General features: G+C 43.6%; 2 protein-coding genes across 5 annotated transcripts in view; one reads left to right on the top strand and one right to left on the bottom strand.

The window, feature by feature from the left end:
• Positions 1-22,862, top strand: part of acp2 (acid phosphatase 2, lysosomal) — a 100,172-nt gene that overhangs the window by 70,308 nt on the left and 7,002 nt on the right. Inside the window, exon 1 of one of the 3 annotated variants that reach the window (XM_034677947.1) lies at positions 21,737-21,920. The exons of the other annotated variants lie outside the window; for them this stretch is intronic. Within the exon in view, the coding sequence (XP_034533838.1) occupies positions 21,831-21,920 (90 nt within the window). The 5' untranslated portion in view covers positions 21,737-21,830. Of the gene's footprint in view, positions 1-21,736; positions 21,921-22,862 lie in introns of those variants that run through there. 3 annotated transcript variants of the gene reach the window in all.
• Positions 5,343-17,737, bottom strand: irs2a (insulin receptor substrate 2a). Of its 2 annotated transcripts, none has more exons than XM_034677938.1 (3): positions 14,732-17,737; positions 14,000-14,499; positions 5,343-7,990 (listed from the first exon to the last, which is right to left on the bottom strand). In XM_034677938.1, the coding sequence occupies exons 1-3, from the start codon at positions 17,401-17,403 to the stop codon at positions 7,986-7,988; spliced, it is 3,177 nt and encodes a 1,058-aa protein (XP_034533829.1). In that variant the 5' UTR covers positions 17,404-17,737; the 3' UTR covers positions 5,343-7,985. The 2 variants fall into 2 exon arrangements, with proteins under 2 accessions (XP_034533829.1, XP_034533828.1); XM_034677937.1 differs by having other exon boundaries at positions 14,000-14,502; positions 14,732-17,733.

The raw sequence follows: 22,862 nt of genomic DNA on the forward strand, positions 1-22,862 counted from the left end.
AAATACCACTTTGCAGAATTAGGGCCTATGTCCACAGACTGGGGTTTTTGCCTTGGCCCCCAATTTGAGAGTGCTTCCCACCTGCACTTACTGGTCCCAGGTGGTGAAAGTTTTCCCAGAGCACTTTCGCTTCTGTTGTTAGTGACAGTTGTGTTCTGTGTACTTCATATTTGCTTTTGTTCAATGGAATTTCACAAAGAAAAACAAACAGGAAGTGTAAACGTTTAAAGAATTGAGCTCTGTACTTGGATACTGTACCCTTGAAAACATGAGTGTGGCCGATTTCTCCTCTGTATGGACCTCTGTAAATGTTAAAAAAGTTGATATCAGAAGTCCCGCCCCTTCTTGATTTGGATCGGTTGGTAGTTGGTGATAGATAAGTGACAAGCAAGCGCCGTAGTGTTGCTCAAATCCGGCATTTTCAACTTAGTGTGCTGTGAGTGCAGCAAGTCAAAACCACTGATTCTGAGGATATTGTTGCAGTCAGGATGCTTAGAGCTGAAAATGCTAAATTGCATTTGTTTTGTATAGAAAATAGGCTGCAAAAGAAAATAAGCTGTTAGAGGACACAGGCCCTTATGGATGGAAACAGCTTTTGACCCTTTTTCTCACTTCATTGCTTTCTTTTCTCTTCCAAAAATGTTGACTCTTTCCCTGAACTTGCATTACCTCTCAGAATTTTAAATTCTAATCATTACACCTCATGTTTTTCAATAAACAGAAGCAGGATAGCATCGGAGAGACCCATCTCAGAGGTCACAAAGATAGAGATCTGTTTTATAGCTGACTCAAATAAAGTTAAGTGGCATACAGTGCTAAATACTTCAGCTAGTATAAGCTTGCTAGATATTACTGGCTCATCAGGGAAACAAAAATATGCCCTGACTTATGTTTGTCTCTTTTACAACATTGTTTTCCCTGAAAATTTCCTTTGCAAAACATGTTTACGAGCTGTGAAAGAGAGTCGGCTGATAAGACGGCATGTGGACCGGCAGGCTGGAGTCTTCCAATCCACTGCCAGCGTGGTAAACAGCAGCAGGAGTGTTTGTGAGCAGTGGGCGGGCCCTGGGCTCCACATGCTGTTCAAACACGTGGAGTGTGAATGTCATGGACTAAGAGATACAGAGCTGCAGAGACTTGAGGTTTCCATTGACACACACATACACACAAACTCACATGCGTGCACAGACTCCCACGCATACAAAAACGTGCCGTGTTTTCTCTCTTGACTCTCTTTTCTGAAATACCAGGAAATATTAAGACAGAAACTCATTATTGGCACTGTGCAAAAATCACAAATCAAAATGAAAAATGTTGAGATACGAAGGAAGGCATCCAGATTTTTGCCTTGAGGCAGTTTTTGACTCAGCGAGCTTGTAGCAGTGAAGGCTTATAAAAGATGAGAAGGCATCAGGACTTATTGACATGTTGAATTCATGTCACTCAAAGTAAAAGACCTAAAGAGAGTGCACGCCTTTATGGTCATGGCAGATCGCTGTCCACCAATCAGTCTGGTTGCACTCAAGGTTTCTGTCTGTGAAAAGAAATGTATTTCTTTCACACTGTTGTCACATGACTTTGTACCGTTACACTTAACAACCTTCTTTGTAACACAGTTGAAAGCGTCACTTCAGCTACTGTCTCTTTAAGGTACTTAAAAGCATCACAAGGAGTGCTATGATCATACACATCACTTAGCTTCTTTATTTATAAATAGAATAATGAGTTTTTCATCTAGTATAACATTTTAGGTAATAGCTGGTTAATAAAAATGTCAAAGTGTATTCATCTCATGTACGCTAAGTCATGATTAGCCAATTTAAAACTACGTTAGCATAAATGCTGTAGACCTTATTCCATATATGGCATTATTGATGTTATAAAAAACAAAAACGGGAGTGTTATTATTTCATATAGTATGCAATTTCTAAAAATATGTCAGTATGTTATGTTTTCGTGTGGGATCACGAGTGCTGTGTGTCTCTCAGTGGAGAGCCAGAGCTGGCTTTCGAAAGTGGGTCACAGCTCTGCCCCGCTGCTGTGCGGGGAAGTTCAATGAGCCCGCCTGAAACCCTCCTTAGGCTGATTCAGGGAGAAATAATGGGGCCAGCGACTCCCAATCCCCTCAAGAGGAGCAGCGCAGCACGGCAGCAAGCTGGCAGGGAGGCCCACTGGAGCTCAGGGGTGGACGGGGTTGCCGAAAAGGAGCAGCTATTCGCCCTCTTTAAGACCCTAATCTACAGTGCATACCACGCATTCTCTTCTAATGTACAGTAAAGTGGGAGCAGCGGGTCCATACTGTACGGGTCTTTAAAGCTCATTTTCACATGATTATTTCTAGTTCCGCTCTCCGCAGGTCAAGACACGAACGAATCAGGATTGGGTCATGGGTTGAGCTCCAAATGCTGCTGCTGCTGCACCACTTTCGTGAGCGCAGATGACCTGTTTATTTAGCCGACTACATGAATGATTTCCTCAAAATGATTGATTTCGCGCCCAAATATTCTGACGCCTTGCAGTTTTTTGCTTGTGCCAGTGTGCCTTATCAAATTAACAAATCCTCTTAAGGCTGCTAATTAAGCTAACGTGTCTGTCTTTACATGACCGCCTATTCAAAGTAAAGCATGCAACTTGATGTCAAATATAATTAGGTGATTCATGAATTTCAAACCCTGCAAGTCTAAGAAAATCAAGCCTCCGAATACAGATTCCGTGGCCTTGGTACCTCAGCTGTGATGAATTCTTTCCTGCTCGCCTGCGTGTGTATCCAAGCATGTGATTTTGACTGTGATTCTAAATTTGGGAATAATTGAGGGCATCCAGGAATAGACCAGATAGACAAACACACAAGGAATCACTTCAAAGGAGCTTCCTGTAAACTGTATTTTAGGAACCCCTTAACTGTAGTCGCACCAGCTTGAGAAATTCACTACCCTGACACACTTTCTTTAGCGAGCCATCTTTCACGTGGACGAAGAAAAAACAAAAGCATCCTTCAACAAAGTGCTTTTTTTTGTGTCTCTCTCTCTTCGGTGGTTTGCCTTCGGAGCAGAAATGTGCCCATGCAGATTTTGTTAAAGCAAGAAAAGGAAGTTGTGTTTTTTTTTTTCTCTAGGACAGACAGTCAGTGCAGAGAGGGGCGAGGAACATTGTGTCCCTCCTGGTGGCTTCGTGGTGGCTTCTTATGTAAGGCTGATTTCTGCCTGGCAGCAGAGCAAAGCCCCACTGACACTGTCATACTGCTAATTAATACACGACAGCTAGAGGTGTGCCCTCGGTGGCTCATTGTGTTTTCGTCTGTCCTGGAGAGTCAAAGTGATGCTCGTGAAGAATATTAAAGGGTCACAGCTGTATCATAATCACATTGTTATCTGAGAGTATTTCATGTTTGGTGTTGAAGGGGGCAAACAAAAGTTATGGTAGCCGAAATATTTCTCCCTCTCAAAATGTCGGAGAAATCCTTCCCTCACATTTCGTGTGTTTCTGTTGCCATCTAACTCCTTTGTGTTTTTGGCTCCTCCCCCTCCACCTGCCCTAAAGTGAACCCTATGTTCCCGCCATTCCTCATCCCATGACTCTGCCCCCGCCACCCTTTTGTTTTTCTGCCTCATGCTGGCCTTACCCCAAATGACTTATCATGTATTAGTCAGACTTAATAAAAAAAGCTCGACGACATGCCAGCCCCCCAAAGTGAAGCCGAAATATATTGCAGTACGACAAATACATTTCTGAGTGGTCTCATGCTAACACTGAAGTTAAATAAGTACAAATCATATAGTAAGTAACAAATTGCTAACACTGAGGGGACTCTGAATTGCTAGCTACTGCACCACACAATGCTAACAGTTTTGCGCACAAGGTTAGCACTCGCCAAAAAATGGGGAAATGGTTGATATCACTTAAGCTAGCTTTTAATAGTCGTTAGCTTAAAGGGTGCAACTCACTTCAGCTAATTATTGTCAAAGAACACAGAAATGGTTAGCTTCAATGCTTCTGTTTTTGTATAGCTTTCTCTAGCTAAAGTTTCATTCATATCCCACAAACATGGATTTGATATCAGTCATATCTTACTCTGCATGTGTAAGACAGTGTGTGCACAAATAAACTAGCCATATAAATCCCCAAATATTCATTCACCACTTAAAGGACTAGAAAAACTTGTTAAATTACTGATAAAGATAAGACATTTCCTTTATCTTATAATGAATATGTGATAACTGCGTGGTAAAGAAGAACATAGTTCATGTGTGGCACTGACAGCTCCTCATGTCTGACAGTGTGGAATATACAAACAGGTGAAGTGGGTTGTTTACTTCATACATTGAACCTGCTGGCCTCTGGACTCTGACGACACAGCGGTTTCTGGAGACGCGTGGCTTGGCAGGAAGTCATTGGCTCGGTATGAGTTTCCTGACTTGGCCTGCGACTGAAATAAAAACACTTACAGAGAGAGAAAGTGTCGGCCGGAAAGTTCAGCTCCTCACTCTCCACGGGAAGGAGGTCGGATATCCTCCTCTTTGTGACACAGGCGGGAAGCTATTAGACATTGTGCCAGACGGATGAGATTCAAGGGGTTCATTAAGGAGGATAAAGGCAGGATGCGGGAGATTGGAGTCTCTTTATGTGTATTATTAGTCATATAATATATATCACAACATTTGTCAGTTGATTTTTAAGCTAGTTTTAGGATCATGTACACAACATATTTAAATATAGCTTTCTGTATATTTAGCTTTTATTTTATACAACTGGTACTAAGGCAAAGTTGTTTTCCCTTCTTATTGTTAGATTTTTGGTGCTTAGATGTTCCCATAGACTGTGAAAACATGGACCCACTCTCAGTGACATCCCCTGTTTGCTTCTGAAGCTAAGTTTTCAACCTAACTTTTACTGGACCTAGCAAGAGGCAGGGAGCCGAAAGTTGTGAGGGTTTTTAACCTACTGGCTAACATAAGGCTGCAATATGCCAGCCTTGGCCACACCCCAAATTATGCCTTAATAACTTTATAATGAATGAGTTATGAAAAAATCACCCCATATATAGACTGAGAAATGGGCTTATCAGCATGTTAAAGCATACTTATTTGTTCTGTAATGGGCATTTTTAACATAGGTGTTAATGGGGTCTCTTGGACTTTTGGGACCAGCCTCAAGTGGACATTTGGGGAACTGCAGTTTATGGCTCCAGAAGTTGTCACCTTGTTGTTTATTAGTTGACCATGTGTACATATTTTTTATGTTTATTCACTTAAAAGTGCAATTTTAGCAAAAATGTGGGCAATGTTAAGTAAAATTGTACTTGTTGCATACTTTGTGGAAATAAGAAGATGAAGGCAAAGGTGTACCTCTTTAAATAAATTCATTTATTTTGTTGCTATCCATAATCAATACAGACAAAAGCAATACTCGACTACCAGAATTTATAAATCATTATAATCATCTCTTGTGAGCATCACAATAAACAGTATGTTAAACTATGTACAATGGAAGACAATGACACATTCAGACTGAGCCATACCAAGATCAATCTGTAAAAGAAGAGTCCGTCCATGGACACAGAAATGGGGGAAAGCGCTTTGAGAAGTGTTAAGAACAAAGTTCCAAACGACAAAAACGAAACACTTGGCAGAAAGAGAAATGTACAAGGAGCAAAAAGCAGCTTCTGCTCGACACGAAAAGAACAAAAGAATCATGAATGCAATGTTACATTTGGTTCCACGGTTGTAAACTAGATTGTATTCATGTCACTATTGCATATGCCATTAGGTAAAGTGTGTCGACAAGGCAAAGAGATCTCTATAATAAAATAGACAGAGTATTTTTTCATATAGTCAGAGACTGTGAGGGAGAAAAGCATACAATACACTGTACAAGCCCAAAGCAAAACCCCGCCCCCTTTTTAAAAATCTGTAGCCAAAGTCTTTACACAGGAATATCATCGCAACATAGGTAAAATCTAAGTTCTCTATGTATTCTCAATAGATTTCTTTTAGTTAAACTCTCTTATGTACACAATATACACATTCAAGACTCTGAAGATAAATAGATACCACAACCTCTCGTGGTTCAGCTCCAATATTCTACGACTCCGTGAAAACCGTTCCCCCCACGTTGTGTTTATCGTGGTGTTCTCGCGAGCTCAGCGATACATTCAGACATGGTTTCAAAGTTTTACAATCTACTGTACACTAAAGGGGTCGTGAGCCATGTGGAGTCGGCACAGTGGATAACAAAGACCAAGAAAGTCAGGAAGTCGGAAAATGGGAACGAAACATCTGGCGGCCATTTTGGAGGTTCAAAGCCCGATAAAAGTTGACGACAATTCTCCAGGAATGAAAAATGTTTGACTTTCTTCTGATATAATGAAGCAGCCTTAGTAAGACCACTAACTGATGATCTTACTTTCTAAATTCTTAACTTCCACAACATTTAATCATTTGGTATCATTTCGTTTCTCCTCTTGTGGCCACAGTGTCTACTGTTGTGCAAAATGTACGCAAGCTAGCTTTGAAGACGCTTAGTAACTTCTAAAAGAATAAATAATACTAGAATCGCTCTTCTTACAACTTCATTAATATCAGCTGGTGTGTATTGGTAGCTACAACTAGCAAATATTAGGTAGTTCCAATTTTACTGACTTGATGACTCATCTGTACTTCAGTACTTTAGCATTTAGTTAATTAGCGATCACAGTTACTGGCTCTTTTTGCTTCAGCTTGTACTGTAACTTAAATCTGTACGGCTGGCTGGGTCAGTTTTTATGCTGTCTGGGATTCAGCTATGTTTCTACACAGCTGGTTTTCCAGTGAACCTCCATGATGGCTCCAGATGTCTCTCTTGGGCTCTCTCCCCATACTATTTCTCTCTGCTGCAACCCCCCCCCACCCTTCAGCCCAAAAAAAAAACCTGTCTCAACTGTGCCTCAACCTCGACATTTACCGCCGGCTCCACCACTAAACTGGACAGATGTACCCTCCAATGATATCACAGCAGGGTGGCCCACATTAAGCTTAGAGCAGACCGCAGGTTTGAAGGTAGGAGTGTGTGAGGTTTCAGGCTTAGGAACTGTGGGAGGTACAGTGCATTCAGATGCCTGGGGTTGTGGGGTCTCAGCTAAAGACATGCATAATTAAAGACATTTAGAAATATATTTCTGTAAGTCAAGCTCTCTCATTGGACAAAAATAAACTAGGTTAGAATAAATAAGAAATTATTAATTAAGAAAATACTTTAATATTAATACGATAAATCAAATCTCAAGCAGCCCCACTGTACTGTACATTTCTGAAATATTTTTTAAGTTGAGCTAGGCTTCTCACTTTCCACAACAGAATAACAATATAGAGATGCAGGTCCAAACAGACATACTGAAATAGAATATTTATCTCTTATTTCATAGAAAACATAAGGACAGTATAGACATTAAGGCATCGGGTAGGTCTTATCAGACATTCTTCTTTCAAAAATAAATAAAATATCTATTCTAAATATAGTTATTTAGTCAGTGTACCTTGGTATCGTCACTCCCTGGGCCGTTTTTGTAGTAGGTTTCATTTTTGTGACCTACAAGTTGGTCATACTTTGTCTCTGTAACACACTCGCACTCACACAGGCAGTTATAAAACCACCCTCAAGTAAATAAATAGTCTCTGGGTACCATTAAGAGTTCTGTTATCGTCTTGACTATCTTTGCTTCTGTGCTTGCGCCAAAAAATTTGGGTCAAAGCAGAAATGGCCGCCTGAAAGCACAGGGGCACCAATTCACCAAACAACACGCATCCACCTGTCCCGCCTTCAGCGAATTTCATGACATGCATAGATGGTGACCTGCTTGTTTCCAAAGTGTGTGTGTATGCATTTGTGTGAGTGTCGCTGAGGGTCCAAACAGTCTTTTAGGGCCATAGAGCCCACTGGCAGGGCAGAGTCTTTGTTTTTTAAGAGCAGCAGTTCAGTGGAGATGCCAAGTCGGAGGGTGGAGGAGTCCTTCAGTCTGAAAGAGATAACAAAAAGAGAATGTGTGTTAATAGAAGTGTCAATAATTAGTTATTTCAGCAGAGTAGTACAGTCATTCATACAAAAAACAAGCTTTACTACATTTTTAAAGCTGCACTATGCGGTTTTTGTAGCACATCGCCAGTTAGCCGAATCAGGACATAAGCAATAGAAATTGGGAGGGATCCATTTTTAATACTTATATAAAACTGAATAAAATGTTAGACCATGTAATGACTATGAACCACTAAGCTAAAATAAGGGTTTTATTGGCAGGGTACACAGAAGTAGGAAAGTTTTAAGAGCTCATTTCACCGCATTCGATCATTTTCAATGAAGAAAAGTGAGAAAGCTGCACTTTGTGGTCTTAATATTTTCCAAGAAGTAACGCTGGCATGTACAGTACTCGGCTTTCAGACTGCAGGCATGAGAAGTTTGAGAGAACAGTGTGTTGCACTGTACAGAGTGAACTCCTTTACAGACTCAGATTAGGCTGTGTCCCAGAATAACAAGGAGAGACAGTGGGCAAAACAGCTTGAATAGCAAGAACAGAGAGTGCTGTACACACGTTTAATACGCAGGGAGTTTCATTAAGAGAACTTGGTCATTTATGTCTTTTTGCGTTCCAGTTTTAATATTTTGTAGGTTTTTAAATCATGAGGTTTAACCTGGCTACACCTGGACTTCCACCTAACCCATCATCCCATCATGCTTTAGTTAGATGTGTCAATTCTTATCACACCAGCTGTTTTGCCCGGGAAGCGCTCGGGAGCACAGACGAGGGGGAAGGCCGGGGGGGGGGAGGAAGCCTGGTCGGCAATAATTACATAATCTAGGATGCAGAGAGATGGGGGTTGGGGGTCTCCTGTCGCGTTGCTATGGACACACGCTCAGCAGAGGAGGACTGGCTTGCGACACAGTGGCGGATGCATGCTTGATGCACATACAGAGAGGCGGATAAAGGGCAGAAATATAAAGAATGAGGGGTAGTGTAATAAACAAGGTATGTTAAGTCACTTAATCCTTGGATAAATCTAAGGATTTAATTTCTTATATTATGTAATATCAAAATATCCAGATCCCCTTGTATGCTCAGACTGTTTCTGGGGACAAAGTGGATCAATGAATGAGAGGATATTACTGTTTGGGAACACTGTCTTCAGCGCTGCCCAGATATAATCTCGTGGCCAATTTCCACCCAGATTCCTCTTGATGAAATCTGCATTTGCGCTCAATTTGGACAACAAGCTCAATTTGGACAGGTCAGAGGGTATGAAAGCACACACCTTGTGTTACGTATTACCCAGCTGCTGTCTGCGGAGAAGCCACTGACCACCGCTGATCTACCCCTGGCCGTCTAATCTCGCCTGTAGAGGCTGTAATCTCATCTGGAGCCGTGGCTGGCTAAATGTGGGGAACGCTGGCCACGCAGTTATCTAGCAGCGAGCTCTCCTGTCTGGAACATCCCGCCCTACTTTGGCCCCCCTCCTCCCTTTTGCCATGACACACACACACACAGATACACACAGCCTGGAAACTCTGACACAAGAGCCCGCTGTGTTACGTGTTCATGTTTGTTCTCTATATATCAAGTAACATGGCATTTCTGGATTTCCTGCCACTGCTTTGTGGTGTTTGCCAGAGCTCGGCTTCAATGCATGTCGGCGAGGGTGTAAAGAAAGTGTTTAGGGGCATGTGTGCAGGTGTGCTGCAACAAGAGATTGGACAAGTAGGATGATGGGTGATATTAGGGGTCAGGTACCAAATTTGACTGGAGGAGACCAAAATAGCGAAATTGTATCAAGTGACAGCAACTGTAGAAAATGGGGTTTTAATGTATCCTTATGTAAATATCAAAGTCTTCAGCCAAACGTTATAACTATTTTACTTTTTTAATATATAAAAAGCCATAAATGTCTTATTCTATGTCGTTGATTCAGCTCTCATTTTAAAACTCAAAAAGCGTGCAGCAACAAATCTCTCCCCCTATTCCCTTTCCCCTCAGAGTGCCCACTGAGCATGCTCGAGCGAGTTAGGGATGCATGGCTGTGCAGCGAGACCTCTTTCGCTCACTGCACAGGAAATGTAAATAACACAGTTATACGTAACATGCTCTGGGTGCATTTTTCGATCCACCGACTTCCCCTCTCTCTCTGTGATGACATCATTCAAAAATACTACTGCCTGAATGACGTTAAGAGGAAGCAGGATTTGAGCGGATGGACACGAATGCTTCTAATCTGGCCGATAAATTACACACACACACACACACAAGATGCTGATGGTCATGCTCTGTGCAGCCCGTGGGTGCGGCAGATGGTGGGCTGTCATTAGCAGAGGGATAGTGAGTAGGTGGGGATGTTTGCTTGGAAGAAGGATACGGTTGTATGTGTGTGTTTATGTGCTAGAGTGGGCATAGGCAAGGAAATTGGTGTAATGAGAAAGGTTTGCGTGTGAGGATAGTGCAGCATGGCAGGTGTTTAGCCCCCCCAAACACACACACCAACACACACACACTCTCACACACTTGCCCTCCAGAGAGTGACCATCTGCCACTAGCACTCAGGAGGGACTCGGAGTGTCACAGCGGGGCACTTTGGACCTTGAAGCCCCTTATCTTTTTCCAAGATGTATTCTGATACCACTTTTCCATCCTGTTAGTGATTCTGAGGCCCCTGACTGCAGTATTAGCATACACTAGCATACCCCTCGGATATTAGTGTGATAGAAAACAGACATATTAGCATTATCATTAAGTAACTGCTGCAGTACTGCCCCTGTTTTAACTTTACATTAGCCCCATCATCGCTAGAAAACCTGGCACTAGTACACTAAGGGAATCTTGAGCTAGCTTAAATAATGTGAGCATGGGCTAACACTGCAACATTTTAACTGGAACTATGTTACTATGTTAATTTTAAATTAAAAAAAGCTAAGAATGTAATGTAACAGCTCCTGCTATGCTAGCAACAACAAAGAACAGTGCCGGCGAGGCTTCATGGGAGGCATTTCTCATCCTGGGGTCCATACCAGAACAACTGTCCTCTACCTACAATGATGCCTGGAGATGAAATGATTAACAAAACATAAGCCAAGATGTACTGAGAACAATCTGACAGAGCTCCTTTAGTCGTCAGAGGCATCAGGAGCTGTTTGACGCCGCCAGATAACGGTATTAATCAGACAAGCAAGAGAAAACAAACAGAGACGGCTGACTTGGCTAATCTGAGTCTGGTACAGAACATCCACCTGGCTGAGCTGCGGCTAGCCAGGGCAACCAGAGGAGGCAAGCAGCTTGGGTCAGGGAGGAGGTAAACACCAGCTCGGAGTCACATGGGATCCTGTTCTGCTGACAGGACAAGGTAAACAAACACCTGATGCCGGGCATTAAGACTCCTAAGCTGACTCTGGGTGGAACACCCAAAAAGAGGAAAAACACACAAGCTAATAACTTGGGTTTTGTTGACTGGAAGAGGTGCAGTCATGTTCCTCACAAAGGGGGCTGTCACAAGGGTCTGGGGGCCAACGCTAAATTCCAAGGGTCAGTGAAGGTTAAGTGGTATACCTCTTTGATCCTGACAAACTCTTCTTCTTGAACCAGAGGCTACACTAAAATGGAAATGGATAAACAAAAAAAAACAGTGGAGGGGTTTGGCTGGAAAAAAAACTGGCAAGCTTTTGGGTCAGGATGGCACACGGTCCAAGCTCCCAGCGGGGCGTCCTGATAAACACGAAATCAAAGCCGCCCGTTAGTTGGGCCTGGCGCCAAAAACGCTCAACGAGCACTTCGACCTCCTTCACCCCGCTTCGCCACACAGCAGCGGGGGTGTTCAGCAAACAAGCCGTCAGGTCTGCCATCCTGGGCTTCGGCGCTCCCAGAATGCACCTCGGCCGAACAGGGGCCACACCAATGAGTTTGTTTGTTGCTTTAAAAAGCCTGAACCCCCACCCACCCTCCTCCTCTTCTTCCTCCTCTTCTTTTTTTCTACTGAGCATACAAGGCTGTGCTCCATCTCCCCCTCTCTGCTTGTCTTACTTCTGCTAAGTGAACAGCCTAATGAGGCAGAAGGGCAGCGGAGTGCACGTGCCATGCAGCCCCATTACACACACACACATTCATTCGCTCTCCCACAAACAGGCAAGGCAAGCGGCACTGGAAAACAAAACAGTCGTCTCTCTCTCTCTGCACATCCCTGCCAAGTGTTCACGGATGCAGGCAACGCCACTGGAAAAGAAAAAAAAAGAAGGATCCCTGAGAGAGAAAAACACCCCTCACTTGCTCTGCATGCGTACGTGCTAGAGTCCACATGTATGTGCTTTAGTCTTTCCCTTCCCTCTCCTTACTCATTTAGATTCAGCCCGATTAAGAAGCGGGAATAAAATGTTTGTTCTCCGATAAAGCAGGAACACGGGACACGTGTTCGCTCACTCTGCCTGGACAAAAACAAACAATGTGCCCACGTTATTAGTTTCCACATACGGAAGGATCACCCATGACCACCACTTACTGATATCATCAGAAAGAAGTCATTGATGATGGTGTTTTCATTCTAACTTGCCAGATCATCAACGTTACTTGAAGTATTTCTCTGCTCTATGTGTTACAAGTGAAACATGATAGAACTCCTCTCCCAACACATGGAGGCCTTGCGGTGAAATAAAAGTCACTTTCTATTCAAAGTGGCCCAGAGCCTGGGACAAAAACAGGCCCCCCTCTCACAGCAACTTTTCAAACCCCGCTCTGCCAGGAATGTGGACCGTGACATCCAGTTACCTGATGGCCGCATAGCAACTCGCCCACTTTGTTGTCCCCCCCTCTCCCTCTCACTGCCTACAAGGACACAAACACATATCCACTTGTGCTTGGGGCCTCACATGTCAGCGTAGGAACCATCCCCCCCTCCTCCTCCCTGCTCCCACCTTCTTCTATGTGCTCACAAACACATGTGAGCTCACAGCGATGGGGGACGGGGAGTCAAACTTGGCTGTTCTGTCAACAATCTGCCGTCTGCAATCCGGCGTCACAGCTTTGTTGTTTTTGTCGGTTATTTTGGGAGAGTATTGATCAGGGGATGCTGGGAATAAGGGGTCTATAGAGGTCGTATTGATGTGCAACACATCCTAAAGCTTACCCAACTGAAAAACAACAGCCGGAAATGCCCTCGGCTTGATGTGACATTAGTGCTGACAGGAGGGCTTACCTGTTAGGTCAGAGGCATTCCTTTAGTGTTACAAACATCGCAGCAAACAACATGCCATAGTGCTGTCATTTGAGGGGCTATAATTAAACGTTGGCTTCACATTTAGGGCCTCTCATTTTTGCATTTTGCACAAACAGCTTTCATTCACAACAAGCGTCGGCGGAATCCTAAAATCTGCTCGAGTATTTTTAGTGTCCGCAGCCCACGACAGCAGAAGCAGCAGAAGCAGCGAGGCAGCGTCCTGCTCTGTCATGGTGCTTGTTTACTTCAGAGCTCTCAGCCTGGTCACGTTTCATAGCAGCCTCATGCTGCGTTCGCATGCTGTGGGAAACGTTGCTTTTACCAAATATGAATGATTTGGAGAAAAATAAAACGAACGCAGTAAAAGATCCCATCTGCTCCTCTGTTTTCAAACACTCCTAATGCTTAATAATCACACCCTTGTTTATCTGGAATAAGTGCAGAAATATGTTGCTCATGTCACAGAAACTGTATATTCCGTAACCTAGCAGCTAAAGAGGTCAAATCACCACCATCTACTTGTGTTGTTTGAAAGCTGCAGAACTAGTTTGGATTTGCAGGAAATGCAAGTTTGCTTTCATCTTTGTTTGTCTCCGATGTTTGGCGACCAGTGCAGCTGTTTTCTCATGCAGCTAAACCGAACCTCTGAGTTTTCTGGTGCATTCAAAAAAACTATGTCCCACATACTTTGAATACTTTGATCACTGCTGTAAAACAATAACACCTGCAGGAATAGAAGAATGAAAGAATTCAGCTGTAAAACATCTGACTTCAACCTCGCTCACCTTTGGCAGTAGTTGCAGCCTCCTTGAATCCCAAACAGACATATGGCGAGCTGTGTAATCCATTGATGCCACCTTTGCAGCTGCTGGTCGGTTTGAAGCCTGCCAGGTTCTCGCATTTCTCCATGTCCCTGTTGTCCAGCAGGTTCAAGGCGATGTAGTTCAGTCCGTTGGGGTACCCCGCAGAGCTCTGGTGCTGGTTCACGGGGCTGCCATACTCCTCGTCGGAGCCCTCGCTGCTCCGGGACGAGATGTTCTCCACGGAGCTGTGCCGCTTGACTGCGTCCCCGCGGGCGAAGGAGGGGAAGACCGGCGTCACGGTGGTGGTGGCAGAGAATGTTTCGGAGCTGTGGCGTCGTCGTCCCTGCGGGTTGGCGCGGATCACCTTGGCGGAGCAGTCGGGGTCCAGTGCGGAGGAAGAGGGGGCGCCGAGGAGGAAGACCCCGATGCTTTTTGGGACTCCCTGGTCCTCCAGAGAGAGTCTCCTCTCCCTGCTTATCTGGCTGCTGGAGAACAGAGGGATATTCAGTCAGCAATAAGCTCTCAGTCTTGAACTATTAAAAAAGAGACCCTCAAACTACAACACGAATCTTTCAAATGAAACAAAATGCTAAATGATCAAGTGCATTTATATACTTCATGTTTTGTCAAAGCCCCTTTAGCAGTCAATATATAAAAGTATTCTGTCACTGAACCACCCCTCCCCCTTTCCCAAACACACGCAGTTGCACATACCTTGCTGCGTTCTGAGGAACAAGTTGTGGAGGCGAGCTGGTCATCCCAAAAGTCATCTCAGTGTAGTCATTTTTCCCATCACCACCCAGGCCCTGAGACCCTGTCTCGTGGTCCAGATGATACACACCATCCTCTTCCGAGCACATGGACAACTCTTGTAGCGTGTCTAAGCGCTCAGCTGGTGTGTCAGCCTCTTTGGGTGAGTGTGAGCCTAGTTCTAGGTTCATGTAGTCCGACAGAGAAGACCTCCCTGGTCCCCCGCCGCTGGATCCGAGTGATGAAGACCTGCTTTCAGTGGACACAGTGGAGGGTGGGGAGTATCTTGCGCTGCTGAAGTCGATGTTGATGTACTCACCGGGGCTGCGAGGTTCCCCGGGAAGGGGGTGCTCGTTCATGCTGGGTAGGGTCCTCAAGGTGTCAAGAGATAGTCTGTTAGGTCGGCCCAGCCGTCCTCTGTAAGGCAGGCTTTCTGCTCGGCCATGCCTCACTGGGGAGGGGACTGAGGGGCTCAGCGGTGAGGTCTGGCTGGGGTGCATCACTGAATAATAGTCTGACTCCCCCGCCCTCTGCCTCAAACTTTGAGGACTCATTAACACGTACTGGTTGCTTTCGTCACTCTTAGAGGCCTGAAGTTTTGCAGGCAGCGTGAGGGAGCCGGCGTGGTAAGACGGCCGAACTGACGCAGGTTCACCAGCCAGCAGGCCCAGGTAGTAGTCAGGGGGGGTCTGGAGTGGAGGTGGGTTTCCAGGTGACATGTTCATGTATTCACCATTCCTGTCTGGGCTATCAGTAGCTGATTTGGATCCACACCACATTCTCATGTAGCCGTTGTCTTCCAGCGAGCTGCTGCAGGGGGAGTTGGTCTTGTAACCACCACTGGCAGCCGCCTGCGGATGCACCCTTGGGTTCACTATCTGCTTGGGTGCTGAGACACACATAGGGCTCATGGGGACATAGTTGTCGACCTTAACTGACTGGGAGGCGACACCTGGCGTCATTGGCATGTAGCCATCGTCTCCAAGGTTACTACAGGAGCTCCTGGATGAACCGATTTCAATGTCTCCATAATCCTCCGGGTAGCACACTTTAGGCGAGGCAGAGTGAGAGTTCTGCCTGTGGGCCATCCTCATGAGGGTGTACTCGTCAAGGGAGGCTGATGATAACGGCGCCACAACTCTCTGTTGACGTGGCGTGGTGAGGGAGTGCGTCCTCTTTCTGTACGCCTTTTCGAAAGCAAGACCCTCGCAGCTGAGCCCGGACCTGCTGCCGTTGGATCCCTCCATTATCATGTAGCCACAAGGGTCGCTGATGTCACGGGAAGGAGGGGTGCTGGACAGAGAGTCAGGGGTGTCGCTGCGGGTCAGGGGGAGGAATCTCAGCTCACCTGGGCTGGAGCTGTAGTCGTCACACAGCATGAAACCAGTGTCACTGAGGGAGCCGGAGATGGAGGCGCTGCAGCTGAAGGGTCGCCTCGCTTTATCTGGAGTGCAGATGCCGGCCCCCCCTCGGGGAGACATGCTGATGGGGCTGGAGGCAGCTGGAGGGGAGTTGGACACTGGCATGGACCGGCTGTGATGCAGGTTGGAGGAGGACTCTAGCATCCTGCAGGTGCGCCCGCTGCTGAGGGTGTTGCACCTGCTGAGGATTCCAGAGTTGGGGCTGGTGGGACTTCCGTTCACAGATATGGACATGGACACAGGCCGGGTCACGCTTCCGTCCCCCTCACTGGCCGTTCTTATCCGACAGGATGTGAACTTTCTCCCTGGGGATGTTGCAGCCATGCTATCTGTTCTGGATCGCCTCACCAGGCCCGTCTGACTTGGGGGGAGGTTGTTGAGGTTGCGTCTTGTGGGCACAGAGATAGGGTTAGTGCTGGCTGACTGGCTTTTACTGCGCGGCCTAAACTCTGAGAGCTCCTTCATGGCTTTCATCGCCTCCAGGATGGTCTCATGGATGTTCTGCGCCACAACAGAGTCCTCCGCCTGCATCCAGAACTCCCCTGGTCCTGTGACCGCCGACCTGCCCACTTCTATGAAGAAGAAGCTGTCTGAATGCCCACATCTCCGGATGTTCATGAGCTGCAAACTAACTGCAGCTGTTTCTGAGTTCAGTTTGACAAAGCTGATGGTTCGGCTGGACAAACACAGCCGGTACACTCCGGTGAGGTTCTTTATCTGACCCAAGCCTTTAGATTTCAAGTTGACCTGCCATACTTCTTTATAGGCAGCTGTTGCAGGAGTAATAAGTCCATAGCTGGATTCCTCAAAGCCCACTAGAGAGGAAGTGGATGCAGGGCTGTCATACACTTTCCCCTCTGCTATTAAATCAGTCAGCACAGTGAACCAGCTCTCCTGGTCCTGCTCGTTGTCAGCAGCCACAGCGAAATACTCGTCCTTGGTGTAGAGGGCGATGAGGTGCTTGTGTTTGGCGTCGGCGCGCTTGTTTACGCACAGACAGGAGTCCAAAGTTATGACCCGTTTGGCGGCGGACTTGTTCCTCCATTTCTTCTCGCTCTCGTAATACTCCAGGCGCGCAGGGTACCTCTCGGTGGGCTCCTGCAGCACGAAGAACCTCCTGTGCCCGTGCTTCTGCTTCCTCAGGTATCCGTACTTCTTCACTCCATTCGTCCCGTTAGATAACAGGTGTCCCCCCGTCGCTGGAGGACTTGCCATGTCTCTCTTCAATCTCTTTTTTCAAATCCCAGAAACGAAAAGTCCTTTCATAGAGAGAGAGTTGTTGGAAAAAAGAAACTTAAAAAGCTTTTATATATATATATATATATATATATATATTTATATATATATATATATATATGTTTAAATCGCCTCCATAGCAGAGGAGCTGTGTCCGCTGCCACAGGAGAAGAGACAGTGCAGCGGGACCAGACCAGACCAGGGACTGATCTGATCCTGGAGAAAAACAACATGTGACGCTGCTGCTCTAAAAACAGAATAAAACACAGAGTCATAGGGGGGCCGTGCCTGTCCATCACACGGATTCTAGCCCTCTCATTGGCTGGTTCAAGGATTCATACGCGTAAAGCCCCGCCCACTCTGCTTTCCAAACAGCTCTCATGTTGAAACTGAAATTATCAGCAGCCCATTGAAAAACAAGTCAATCTTTACAGCTGGCTGTAAAAAAAAAAGAGGACAAAAACAATCATACCTTTGGAAAGTGCATCATTTAAAATATCTACTGAAGCATCTTCTATCACAGGCTAATTGAGTTCATTTGGATTAATGAGGATTTGAAAAGTGCAACATAATGCTGCATTGTAACCATTCCTTTTTCTACAGCTTCCCTGTAAGGGAAGTTTATTTATAAAGCACCACTCATTCAAAGAGCAGTTCAAAGAGCTTTACAGAGTTAAAAACAAAACAAAAACCAGAACAGTAACAAGCAACAAAAACAAACAGCAAACACTATCAAACACATTTCCATTTTATGTGTTTGATCTACTCTCTCTCTGTAAACAGCGCTCCACTTGTTATATAAGGAGTGTTGTGGCCTATTTCTCAACTTAAGGGTCTTCCTTACACATTTTGGACCCCTTCTTTTCCTTAATCCAGCGCCTCGTTATTCCCTCTCTCATCCTTAAGTTGAACAGTGATATAAATCAGGGGGGATCTTTTCTCCAAAATGTGGCACAAAAAAAGAAGCTCCACAGATTAGTTGGTGACATAATAGTGCCGTATGCTTTTGCTGCACTTTGCTGCATATTTACAAAATGTTCTTATTGAATGAAAAACAGCCATCTCACAGAGGGGGGATGACTAAAGCAAATGCGTCAGAAGCCTGTGTGGAATAACAAGCTTGCAGAAATGCTGCCATCACCTGGTGGCTCAGTCTCACTCTGCACTGTTCCTGCTGCTGCTGCTGCTGCCTTAAAGCACAATAAAAATGTTTTTCCCACACAAATTTGGCACCAAAAAAACATCCTTATGACTCTGTTTGGCCGTTTTGAACACAAGCGCTTTGGGGGTGATTGTATTCGGCTGTGAGAGGCCGCTCTGATGACAGGAGGAAGCTCACCAACATCTGTTCATCAGATCATCCCGGTAATTATGCCGGTAATTCTGTGATCTTCGTAATCATTAGTCATGCCCGCCCCTCCCAAACACACTTGGATTGCTTTTAATAATCCCCCCCAACAAGCAGATTACACCTCCATGAGTGAAGTGTCACCACGCAGGGAGGGCTACCCTGCTTTAACTCCTCCTTAATGAGCATATCTACTCTTTAAACAAACACAGATACTCCAGATTAAGGCTAATCCATGACTCCTCTAATCACTATTGTTCCCTTTATTGTTACTGTTGATGCCTGTGTGTGTGTGTGTGTGTGTGTGTGTGTGTGTGTGTGTGTGTGTGTGTGTGTGTGTGTGTGTGTGTGTGTGTGTGTGTGTGTGTGACATTTCCCAGATGCCTATTTTCCTGTTTTCGCACATCACCGGCGTTAAGCTCTGCCACAGCATGTGTTTTTAGCATTACCCGCCACCTATAATCTGAGATGCTAGCAAAAACATAAACACCTCAACCAGGCTTTGGTGTCATTTGATCGCAGTTATGAGCAACCCTTTGGCAAAAAAACAAAAGAAACAAAGAGATTATTGTTGACATTCAACTTGGCAAAGACGCACAATAAATTGGCAGCGGTGTTGAGGGAAAATTGAATGAATATTGTTTTGCTCCTCGATGTTTTGAAGACAATTTGTGGGATGTGGTGTGCTGATACTTTCCCACAGGGTTTACGCCAACATTAATCTGGGTGTTTTCAGTCAGAAAATTAAGGATTTGATCTGTTTTGGTGTCCAGGTGTGCCTCAACCTTTCAAAATAATGTACCATTATTATGATGTTATTGTTGTTTGACCCCTTTTAAAAGCCTGGGCTCTTATTGCAGCTACTTATTGCTCCTAGCTGCAATAAGTAACAGTATAAGTTGAAGTAGCTGTACAGGAAGTAGTAGAAATAGCTGTTTAAGTATGGTAGTTATCAGGGACTCTTCCATGTAAGTGAGATATTTTGGGATTGTTTCCGTCCCTGGTTAATTTTCAACTCCATGAAACCTTCAACTTATACAATCCCACTGTGGGTAGGCCGGGGGACAGACGCTACTTTATACAGTTTTTTCCAGAGAAACCCTCACTCTGCCAGATTTCCAAAGAATCTTCAGGAGCAGCTCCAGTTTGAGAATCATTTTATTGTCTGAGAGACTTCCAAGGAAACTCAAATACGACTTGTGAGCCTCTCTTGAGTTTATAACTGTGTTCCCCTGTGGATAAAGTTAGCTTAAGTTGTCAAAGTAGTGGTTCTGAGGATGAGATGGATCGTTTATGCGTTTACATTTTTAATGTGGGCAAAACCAGACTCGCTTCAGGTCTCAGACCCAATGAAAACCACTTGATATAACTGTAGTATCATGTGTACCACTATTAAAAAATCTTGCTTGACTTTAGTCGACTATCTGCCTTAATGAGATGTTTAAACCAGCTAAGGAGGCAAAATAAATGTCTTCAATGTTTTACTTTCCGCCCTTTGTTTATATGCTTCTTTAGCATAGTGGTGGCAGAAGACTGTTCTAATTTAAAAATACTGAGATATTCTCATGCTAATCCTTAATCTTTAGCACATATTATCTCATAACAAAGCTTGGAGTACAGAAAAAAATATTTTTACCATGTAAGAGCATTCTTTTTAATAATGAAAAAGGTAGATTAAGATCAGATTCCCGGTAAGACCCAGGCTTAATGCTTATTGTTGCTGTATCCTCACACAGCAAAGCTGCTTTTCACCTTTGTAAACACATACGAATAAGTGTAGAGAGGGGTCTTTAAAAAACCCTCACTGCCTTCAAGGGGGAAACTTCTCACAAGGGTCTAAAGGGATAAAAACATTATCTATATTTGATCATAGAGGATTGCAGTTGTCATACAATGTCAAACAGCAATGTAGTTGCTTGATTGAAAACACAATAGGGACATCTAGTGGCTGATGAGGAACACTGCACGCGTCCAAGTGAGTAATATGTGTGTTCTTGGAAATGTTTATGGAAGGTAATTTACTCCAAGAAATGGAAACAAATAACATCCTGCTTATACTGTTACATGGTAAGATCATTTGTCAAGTCTTGAGATTATTCTAAAAATGTTTTTTAATATAAAAATGTTCTTTGTGACTGTTAGACTGTTTTTTTTAGGTATTATTATTATTATTTCAACCTGTTACTACTGAAACATTTTTAATACTGCCTGTAATTACTACTATTTAATCCATTTGTAACATTGTATATATCTAAATTGTATTCTATCTTTATTTATCTATTTTTATTTTTACTTATTTTGGTTCACTAATTGGAACTTTTTCTTTTTCTTGATTGTACTTATGTCTGGGTTACTGCAACAACTGAATTCCCTCCCTGGGGGATCAATAAAGTAATATCTTATATTATCTTATTATTATTATATTTTTAACAAAATCAAGCAAAAGTAAAATAAACATTTGAATTTACTACATTTGCTATTTGATTAATGTGTAAACGTCGCGATAATAACATTTAAGCTATTGAATAAAATAAAAAAATATATATATATTATTTTAAATCCTTATTTGTTGACGTCAGGTCAATAATTAGCTTGTCAATATATCTAAATGTTTTTCACAGTAAACTGCAACTGCTGAGAAATCTTCAGGACTGTTGATAAGTACGCACACACGGCTCGGGCGTACGTCACTTCCGTTTTCGCTCTCTGAATCAAGCTAACTAATGACACGCAATTGAATTAATTTCAAAATAAAATACTTCCTTTAAAACAGTACTTCATTTTCACCATTAAAAGAAGCGGAATTGGCTAATTTTTAGGCATACACTTAAAAATATAACTAAAAGTTGCATACGGCTACATAAGGGTTTATAACGAGCATGTTTTTGTAAAAGAAACAGAGACGCTATTATTTTATTTTTAGACTTCCGGTGTAGTTTCAGTTGATGTCACAGTATCTGACTTGATGAAAGTCAAGCGACTAACAGCTAGAAAAATCCCTCTCAGCTGTGTCGGGTTAGCAATCTAAGGTTAGCCCTCTGGCTAGACTGACGGAAACATGGAGTCCGCTTCGTTGTTGCTTCTTCTAACGGTTGTCTCTGTCTGTGGAGAAGCTGCAGCTCAAGGGAAACTTGTATACGTGACTGTGGTGAGTAATTTGACTGTTTTTGTGTAACCCCTACGGAAGCCGTGTTTAAAGGGCTGCAGCAACGCGTTAACGAAACTCAATTCAACATGTTGAAGGTTTTGTGTTTACTTTGCTTTTGTCTTCACATATGTGTTTCTCTGCAGATAATTTAAGTCCCTCAGGTGTGTTTGGACCCTGCAGTGAATTCGGCTTATATATGACTCTTTTAGCAGCTTGAATTAAGTTAGAACAGGGATATTTGTGTTGTTTAAATAAGGATGGGAGCCAAAATTCATACTCGATACAACGATACAGCCACGATACGGCGATTCTGCGATAATTGATAATTGCAAGATAATCATGATGTTACAGTATAAATGAAGTACTCTTAAAGGCACATTTAAGGATTGCAATTATTGCAGCAACACCATGAGGAGTCTTAATGTGATTTAGTGCAATTAGAAGGGAGTGTTGTTATTTTTTAAATTACAATTTGTATGTATAATTGTATTGCATGACAGAACAATGTCTTGTAGGACCTCTAGTTTGCTACAAATAAATTGTGCTTACAAAATAAGAACTTGTTCTGTTTACAAATGCCTTTGAACTGCTTCCTGATGGTCTTTGCTCATTCTTAATCGTATGGTGCTATTTGTACTTTTCTTTTCTTCTCTTTTTTGTTTGTTTGTTTGTGTTTTGGTTTCTCCTCTACCTTTCTTACTTTGATTTTATTTTACTCAATTTTATCTTTGTTTAATCTTGATCTTTTTAGGGAGCCTTTTTAACATCTGGCAAGGGACTACGGATGCAAACTAGCCTTTTGCCTAACTCTGGCATATTTACAGAAGTGTTAATTAATATGCATGGTCCTTTTAAATAATAAATAAAAATAAATAAACAAATTCAAGATGTGAAAAATGATGAAAAGCAATTGTCACTGTCATAAACTGTCTCTTTAGTCCA

The sequence above is a fragment of the Notolabrus celidotus genome, chromosome 24, assembly GCF_009762535.1.
Source record: "Notolabrus celidotus isolate fNotCel1 chromosome 24, fNotCel1.pri, whole genome shotgun sequence".
In the NCBI taxonomy this organism is placed as follows: domain Eukaryota; kingdom Metazoa; phylum Chordata; class Actinopteri; order Labriformes; family Labridae; genus Notolabrus; species Notolabrus celidotus.

Coding starts and splice junctions, on each gene's coding strand:
- irs2a (XM_034677937.1), bottom strand. CDS start 17,403: ATGGCAAGTCCTCCAGCGACGGGGGGACACCTGTTATCTAACGGGACG. Junction 14,503..14,731: donor GTTCCTCAGAACGCAGCAAG/GTATGTGCAACT, acceptor TCTGTTCTCCAG/CAGCCAGATAAGCAGGGAGA.